Source organism: Botryllus schlosseri, chromosome 14 (genome assembly GCF_051294905.1).
Source record: "Botryllus schlosseri isolate E-star chromosome 14, Bs_hap1, whole genome shotgun sequence".
Lineage (NCBI taxonomy): Eukaryota > Metazoa > Chordata > Ascidiacea > Stolidobranchia > Styelidae > Botryllus > Botryllus schlosseri.
Window position 1 is genome coordinate 5,298,023 of NC_137249.1, and position 8,573 is coordinate 5,306,595.

Sequence of the window (8,573 nt, forward strand, 5' to 3'; positions counted from 1 at the left end):
GTAATCTTGAGTCAGGGCCTTATATTCTCTGCTTCACTTTTCATTCAGTGTACAACTGTGCAGTGTGCATGCCTCTTCTCGACTACTCCAAGTCGTTTCGACACCTTCCTAGCTTTTCATTGTATCGCAGTTTTGTGTTGTTTCGAAATGATGAAAAGATTAACAAACTGATACTGATAATAATATACCTGTCTTTATGTTTGACTTACAGCCATATTCTGTCTTATTCTCAGTGTAATGTTTTGAACAGGAATTATTTTGGATTCGAAAAATCAGGAATAGACAAATATTTTGTTAGTTAGCATAAAATACCCGAGTTTAGTTGTATTCTGTTGGCGATGAAGCTATTACGACACCTCGCGGCTAAAGACTCATTCAGTCACCGGAAGTTTTCAGGGTGTATGGCTCCAGTGAGACGCATCGTATATATTTTATGTTATCCTAATAGCAAGCTTGTCGCAGCTTGTTTATATTGCTTGACGTAGTGGAGTAGTCCGCTATTTCCCGGTTGGTCTTTCGTCACCTTCCCAAGAAGTAGGGTAACCCCACGCCTTTTATTCGGTCGAGCGTTTATTTAATGCTAGTGTAGTTGTGCTAACTTGTGCGCCGTACGACATTGCAGTTTATTCTCGGAAAAGAACAGGTAGTGATGTTACATTATGGAAGAAACTGAACAAGAAAATCCAGAGGTTCAACCCATCGAGCCAAGAAGTGACAATATTATTTCGGCTGATTCAAATGAGACTGAATTGAAATGTGATGAACGTGAATCAAAACCAGACCAGACTCAGCAATCCAATGACAACGATGGTCCCTCAGCAAAAAACATTGATTGTGAAGAATCGTTGGAACAAGGTAATCCGTCATCCCTGCCGTACAATTCTTCAGAAAGAGAAGGGTCAACCGATCAAGATAACATGGACATTGCATCTAATGATGCAAGCCTGTTGGAAGCATCAATTGAGGCTACAAGTGCAGTTCCAAAACCTTCTTCATCAGGGAATCAAAATGACGTACATCACATTAAATGGATCGAATGGTCAGAAGGAACAGTTCCGATAGTGACACAGAACGAAAATGGTCCCTGCCCATTGCTGGCGATCTTCAATGTGCTGCTGTTATCAAAGCGAATAGTATTAGGCGGTGGTGTGGAATTCATATCATCTGGCCAGATATTATCTCGAGTCGCTGAAATCATATGGGACGCAATGCCCAAGGATCTGGCCGATGATGAAAAACTGAATTATGAGCAAAACATTTCAGATGCAATTGATGTATTCCCTAATCTTCAAACCGGATTGGATGTGAATGTGAAGTTTGATGCTGTACAATCATTTGAATACACGCCAGAATTAGCTGTATTTGATTTATTAAGAATACCGCTTTACCACGGCTGGCTTGTTGATCCGCAGGATACCTCAGCAAATGAACTACTGGGAAATTTAAGTTATAATCAAGCGGTTGAGAAGGCGATCAGTCATTCTACTAGTGAAAATCATGATGAAGTTCAACTTGGACTTATTGTACAACAGTTTTTGGAAACAACCGCCTCGCAAATTACGTATCATGGAATTGTGAGTTTACAAAACGAAATGCAGCCTGGAAGTTTAGCGGTATTATTCCGGAATAATCACTTTTCTACCATTCATCGCCATAATGACGAACTGTTTACATTAATCACCGATCTCGGATTCGTAAAAGAGCGTAATGTGGTTTGGGAATCTCTCACTAGTGTGCAGGGCGATTCTCAATTTGTCGATGGAAATTTTTTAAATTCGCCCCCGAAATCATTGCAAAACCCTGTCGAGAATACTACCCAAAGCACGGACTTGGATTATCAACTTGCGCTATCGATGCAACATGTTCAACAAGACCCAACTCCGCCTCAAGACGACGTCCCACACAGCAGTGACGATTTTATGTTGGCGCAAAGACTTCAACAAGAGGAAGACAGGGCGGCGCAGCAGGCCCAGTCGCGTCGTCCTCGTCCATCTGGAAACACATCCGGTCGACAGCCCAGAAACCGGTCGTCCCCCAAAAAGGATGATGGCTGCGTAATACTGTGAAGCAGTGTTTCTTGGAAATCATCGAGTTTTGTTTTTCGTCAGCCATTGGTTCATACTCGTATGCCTGATCGAATCGGATCAACTGTGAAAGGAATCATGTACAAGTGTTTTCTGAGAGCGTCAGGTCCCAAGTTACTGAAGTTACAGTGGAATATACTGTAATAGATAGATTTTTCTCGAAATATCCCATGCTGGTTACATTGTTTGAACTTACTAAGGCCATAAAGTTAGGTTATCCTGCAGAATACTAATTGCCTGATTGAAAACTGTTAATCCTGGATTCGGCAACCTACTATACTGGATTAAAAGTTTAGACCAATTTCATGCTCCACATTTTTGAGAGGACGATTAGCACTGTCCCAGATAAGCTAACTTTATGATCTTCGCTCTAAATCAAGATATTAGTATATAGTAATATTGCAAAGGTTAAGAGCCTATCGATCTGTGGATCTTCTATTGAAATAAAAGTGTTGGGTGTGGGAATTATGGTTCTGATTTTCTTCTATTCAGTAATTACCACGCCTAAATTGTAATAACCAACTGGAGACTGTTTGGTTTTTTAGAATATGCTCTCTAGAACGTTTTGTACTGTCTTTTATGGTGACCCCATCCGGAAAATGACGATCTCAAAGCATCACAAGTCTTAAACAAGACCTGTCTCTTTCTTGGTATGCTTCAACTATTGCACTCCCAGCGTGTGATTAGAATGGGCAAAGGTGCTACTTTATTACCCCATGCATCAAAATGTTGGGCGTACTGTGATCTCGTGACATTTTGAATGCAGGCGCATCTGTGTAATGTAATTATCGCTTTACATTGTATTGGTCCTTTCTGACAGGATTTCACTTCATATGAGAGCTTTTTAATTGATTGCGCGCATTTACTCGCTGATTTCTGATTTTATGCTAGCAGTGGTTGTAAAGTTCAATGGTGTAGTACCGTACTCTCATGTATAAGAATAGCAATTTACGCCTTTATATTCTCTATGGTACCTGTGTTACTTACCCACTCATTACTACTGTATCGTTTTTGTGCTTCAGGGCTATTATCTCCAGCTAATTTTTACTGTTGCAAAGTGAAGGAGGATTATGAGCTATCCTCCAAACCCGCCTCCTCCGAGGAAGGCGAGACCTCAGGTGGTTAACGCTAAGTCGGATCTTCTTAACAACGCGGAGAATGACCAAACTATTGAACTACTTGGAAGGAAATGCTCGGTGAGTGAAGCGGCAATTTTTGAATATTCAAAGCGAAGCCTGCTATCACCACATGAATGTGTGAAATGAGATTTATCACTTGACTTCAGTTAGGGTAACTTGAAATGTTGTCACAGAACGCATTATGCCATGCCATATGAGATAGAAGGGGAGTGAATCGAGTGATCATCTACATCGTTGGGTCTTGATCTCGCGGACCGGTAAAACTTGAAAACAAATCCCGCGGACTGGTGAATCTTGAGAAACGAAAATTCACCTTAAATTTAATTGCGACAATTTGAATGTAATATTGGAAAATCCATTTAATGATGCTTTTTTGATGGTTCTATTGAATTTTCTGCAAGGCAAATTCGTAAAGTCCTGTTGTTATTGTTCGCTGGCCTTTGAAAGAAATGTGAATTTGCTACATTCTCTGTCATACTGTAAGAGTGGCCTAATTGAAGTTTGTTTAAAAGTCTCTGTAGCTTTCGCATAGGCTGTAACTCTAATCAACGGGCAAGCACCCAACGTCTTGCGTTTAGGAATTGAGATATAAAATTCTAATATATCTGGCAGTTGAGAACAACTGATCTACATGTTGTGGTTGAATACTGTACATTCTTTCAGTTGACATTACTAGTAGCTTACTATCTTATTTCATTCCGATAATTCAGAGGAATATTGCTGTGAGGTTTATCCTGGAACCTTCATTTATTTGATGGTACCAACAGAATTGCGTATTTTTTGTTTCAATATTCCCACCACCAGTTATTATGGTTTACCAACTGGAGATGTGCTAGTTCCAGTATCAGTATCTCAAATGCTCTTATGACTCACCATTAGTAACATAATAATATAAAACAACATAGCCTTGCAGCCCTGTAAAGTCGTGCCATTTTAGAAATTTTTGCGTAATGTTCTTTTCAAATCCCATGCTCTAAGCAATTTCGAAATCATGACCGACTGTAGGTATGACATAGGTATAATGCTAGTCCTGAAAAGTGGAATTTGGACTGACCAGTTCTCTGTTCTCTGTAAAACTCCGTGGCAGAAAATTTCCTTTTCTGTGTAGTGTAGTCAAATATTTAGATAACCTAGTATAATGTGTTTACTGGATATACGCGTTGAAAAAGGTTTACTGCGCGATCGATCTAATAAGAAGAAAAAATGGCATGATATCTATAAAATTGAGAGCTTGTGTGACAAATCACAATCCTAGAAAGACCCTAATGGTACATTCTCACTGTTCTCAGGCACACATGCTTTTGTCATTCAAGGGTCAGAACTTACTACAGAAAAACCTTACCTTGAGCAGCAATTGTAACTAGCTAAATGTCCACTAAGCTGTTACCAGCCATTGGCACTAGCTCAGAGCAATATGTCATAACTCTCGAATGCCAGATACAATTAAATCAAATTTGAACTTACGACTCCCTCAGAACGAAAATTGCGACTCAAATTCTGAATCCCCAGCTTAACGATTCAGTCATCTGACCTGCACTCAATTTTTACCAGCCCTAATTAGCATTCAATCACCATTTCCGCATTATACTTTGTATTGCAACTTTCTAGTAAAACGAATCATATGTTCCTATAGGAAATTGAATATTATAGTAGGCTACCATAGCGCATATGCTCCTGTCTGTTGTATGGTATTAATGAACTCCTTGCGTTGGCCAGCTTTGATTTCCTAATCACTGATGGAACATGTCTCTAATAGGGCAATATTCTGTTTTTCAGTCACTGTCCACTGCCGTAGTGCAAGTGTTTCTTGCGCAAAATAACCGATGGAACAAGAAAGGTGTTGGGGTTGGCTGTTTGGTCAAGGATAATCCGAACCGTTCATATTTTATCAGAGTATATAACTTGTCTGTAAGTAAACTTTTGCTTTCAACATTGACATTTTAGCTGCTATGCTGTGTAGCTGTTTCTATTTTGTAGCACGCAACTACTGTAATTTTGCTAATGTAATACGTTTGTTGATATACAATGTTCTCTACTAGTTGCTGACGATTAGGCTACCCATGACGAGTGTCAGCCGAACATGTTAGGGTTCATTTCAATATGAATGTACCATTCAATTGTATATTGAAGTTCTGTACCTCCAAAAAGCTCTTCTAATGTAATACTAGATTTTAATTTAAATATCAGTAGAGATTGTTGTGGATTGACCCTTTTTCTGAAATTAATCAAGGAAAAAGTGTTTAACGCTCAGTATCTTTTTTCAATTCTTCATTTATGTTATTGGATGTATAATAGTATCAAATTATTATATCTATTTCGAACCATTGAGATAATGGGTCACTATATGCTTATAGGCATCAGATGTTCTGTCAGAAGCTATTTATTTTGCAGTACAAACTGAAACTAGAGCCTCTAAACTATTTTAATATGAGCATGAGCATTGTCAACTACAAGTTCCTGTTTGAGATCTTTCGCTTTCAATATTCCATCATCCTTGAAGGCTTTTACTGAAATCTAATCAAGCTTACCCTCCTGATCATGCATGAATTTGTGATGGGTCAATGTATATCCTGTATGACAACGAAGCCTTTGGTAACCAGTCGAATGTCAGATTCAACTCTGGCCTGGCTAGAGATGACTATCACATCACATACATTGTGTGTTGTGAATTTGTATTTTCGAATTGCATTGCTGTGATCTGTATTTGGCAAGATGTGACAGCTGATGTTAATCCGGAGACGGTTGGCCTGTCATATTGTAAGCATACCCATTACCTTACGAGTATTATAGAGACAGGCTATAACATGTTTGTTGGTTAGTATGAAGGCAATATCAATGCCTTATGTCACTGGTGTCCAATGTCATCAAATTGAAATATATATCCACCTAAACTGAGATTTGATAAAATATGACATAACAGTTTAGACTGTTGAACTCTTGACACTGCTTTGAAGCAGATTTGAACATGAAAATTTGGGTATGAAAGTGAACTAAAACTGTAATGTTATTATTTTTTGAATAACATTGTGGAGTGTCCATAATATGGATGGACCTACATTATATGATTGTAGATTTGCTCCAACCCTTTTCTGTTTTGTAATGTAATGTCAGACCAAGCCAATGACATCATTTTAACCATGGGTTTTGCAGCCTGCCTCAATCATTTACAATTGTCTATGCTTGGACTGAAATCTGTTTTCTGATACCGTACTACACAATCGTAGCACATCACACCGTGATGAAGTTATGCGATCATGCTATGTGATGTTGCCTTGACTCACGATCATTAGTATACTTCATTGCATTGACGTATTGCATATTTCCAAAAGATACAGGAAGCCAGGCTTGTAGTAGGTTTCTGCCCGATGTACGTCACACCCATTTGTATCTCAAGCGGTGAACACAAATGACTGAATTGATTATTTTGGGGATTCATTTTCCAAACCGTATTGCAGTTATCTTTGTTTTAGATTTTTTCAAGCACAAGGTCTTGACTGCTCTGGTGCTGCTGCTCTACATGGTGTTATAATATTTCATGGCTCACATTAATGACAGCGCCTTTTTTGTCAAGCCTTTGACTTATCTGATGACTTGGCACGTTGAAATATCTACGCCCACATTAAAGTTTTGTTGAATATTGATGCGTGCAGAAAAAACTGGAGAATTATAAATATGAAATATTGATACCTGGTAGTTGTATGCAGCTCATTAGATCGGGTTCATAAGATTATCTTGGTTTAACCTGGATTATTTGTATGTGTTAATCAGTGAGCTATGCACAGTGCACACGCAGATTTTACTTGGTTTTCTTTTTCTTATTTTGCAGACGCAACATATGATATTTGAGCAGGAGCTCTACAACCAATTCAAATATTCTACACCAAGGGAATACTTCCATACCTTTGATACCAATGTAAGTGGATTTTCGTCATTGATTTGTACTCAAAATCCCCATGCTTTATGAGCAGTATCCTACCTGGAGGTATTGATGATATTATTTCATCCTTTGAACATTATGGATCAATGCACTAGGTGGATTTTCGATTTCCTTACTGAGAAAGCGCATTAGCCCACGCTTTAAATATGGTGTTTCTGATATCATCACGTAACGGTAATACCATGTCATAATGGGATTGTGGCACAATTGCACACTGAAGTCATTGTACGACTCGGAATGCATCTTTTTGGTTCAGTTGCTAGTTATACACAGAGACCGTGGAAGAAGTCAGCGTCTGTGCTCAAGTATAGGTATAAATAAGAAGTAATTTCATGAATTTCTGCTCAAGTACAAGTAGAAGTAGCATTTTTAACACATGCCCAGACTACTTCAAGTGAAAATACAAAAGGAAGGTCCGAAAGTACTCAAGTAGCATTTAGCGCTTAATCGGACAAAACTAACTTGAGTGCTTCAAGAAAGTAGAAGTACTTCGTTACTGACTACCTCCAGTTATATATTCCCGTTTGAATGTGAAAAGTGACGCCTGATTTTTGCACCCCGCTCAGGAATGTCGGGCCGGTCTCAATTTCGCGAATGACAGAGAAGCACGTCATTTTCGGGGGGTCGTGGAGGAAAAGACCCGGCACAAGCAAGAGAAGAAGCAAGGTGAGTCTTGAATCCGTCTTCTGTGAGAATTCTCCGGGAGGGCCGTCTGCATTTTTCCTGTCATATATCACTTCATGGTCAGATGTTCTTTGCGGTTGAGGCAACCTGGAATTCGAGCGTAGTTTGTACAGAAACATGTCGGTGTCTATACCAGGTCTGGCGTTGTGGGATTTTTAGAATGATCGAAAATACGCGGAGACTGGAGACGCTGTTTGACTTCAATCTGCGATAGTGTCTGGAGCATTTACTTACAGGATGTAAATGTAACTTGACTTGATCAATGGTTGGTTTGGATGAAAGACTTCAGATGAAAGGACACCAAGCTTGCACGTGTGTTGCGGTAAGCGCACAGGGAGCTGCAGAGGGTGGCAGGCAATTGTTACAGTTACAGGACATGAAAGTGGCTGTGAGGGTCCGGTGTGAAGGAACGTCAAGGTTGCGTGTTGCATTATCCTGCCGACTGAATTCAGTCTCACGAGAAAGACAGCCGGGATGCAGTATGGCAAACACTTGCTTGCTTGTAGCATTATGAAATGATTTTTGCCGCGCCTTGTCTGTAAATTCTCGGCTCTAATCCCCCAATTTTTGTTCTGGCTTCACCCATCCCAGGATGAACTGTTATTGTGGAAGATGTGTGATGGACCATGGTCTCGATGCCTGAACGACGAGGGATTGTAATACGTAGGCCAGTTGCATTCGGCCCAAACACACTCGGAATATGCCTATGCGCTATGGCTGTGCTGTAAA

At 39.6% G+C, this 8,573-nt stretch overlaps 1 protein-coding gene across 1 annotated transcript; it reads left to right on the forward strand.

Moving 5' to 3' along the window:
- Positions 1 to 391: 391 nt before the first annotated feature.
- Positions 392 to 3,106, forward strand: LOC145456508 (ubiquitin carboxyl-terminal hydrolase MINDY-2-like). Its single transcript, XM_080334634.1, has one exon. It carries the CDS (start codon positions 660 to 662, stop codon positions 2,064 to 2,066), a length of 1,407 nt encoding a protein of 468 aa, XP_080190760.1. The 5' UTR covers positions 392 to 659; the 3' UTR covers positions 2,067 to 3,106.
- Positions 3,107 to 8,573: the final 5,467 nt, after the last annotated feature.

What these genes read in the sequence shown, in the direction of transcription:
- LOC145456508 (XM_080334634.1), top strand. Translation starts at nt 660, where the DNA reads ATGGAAGAAACTGAACAAGAAAATCCAGAGGTTCAACCCATCGAGCCA.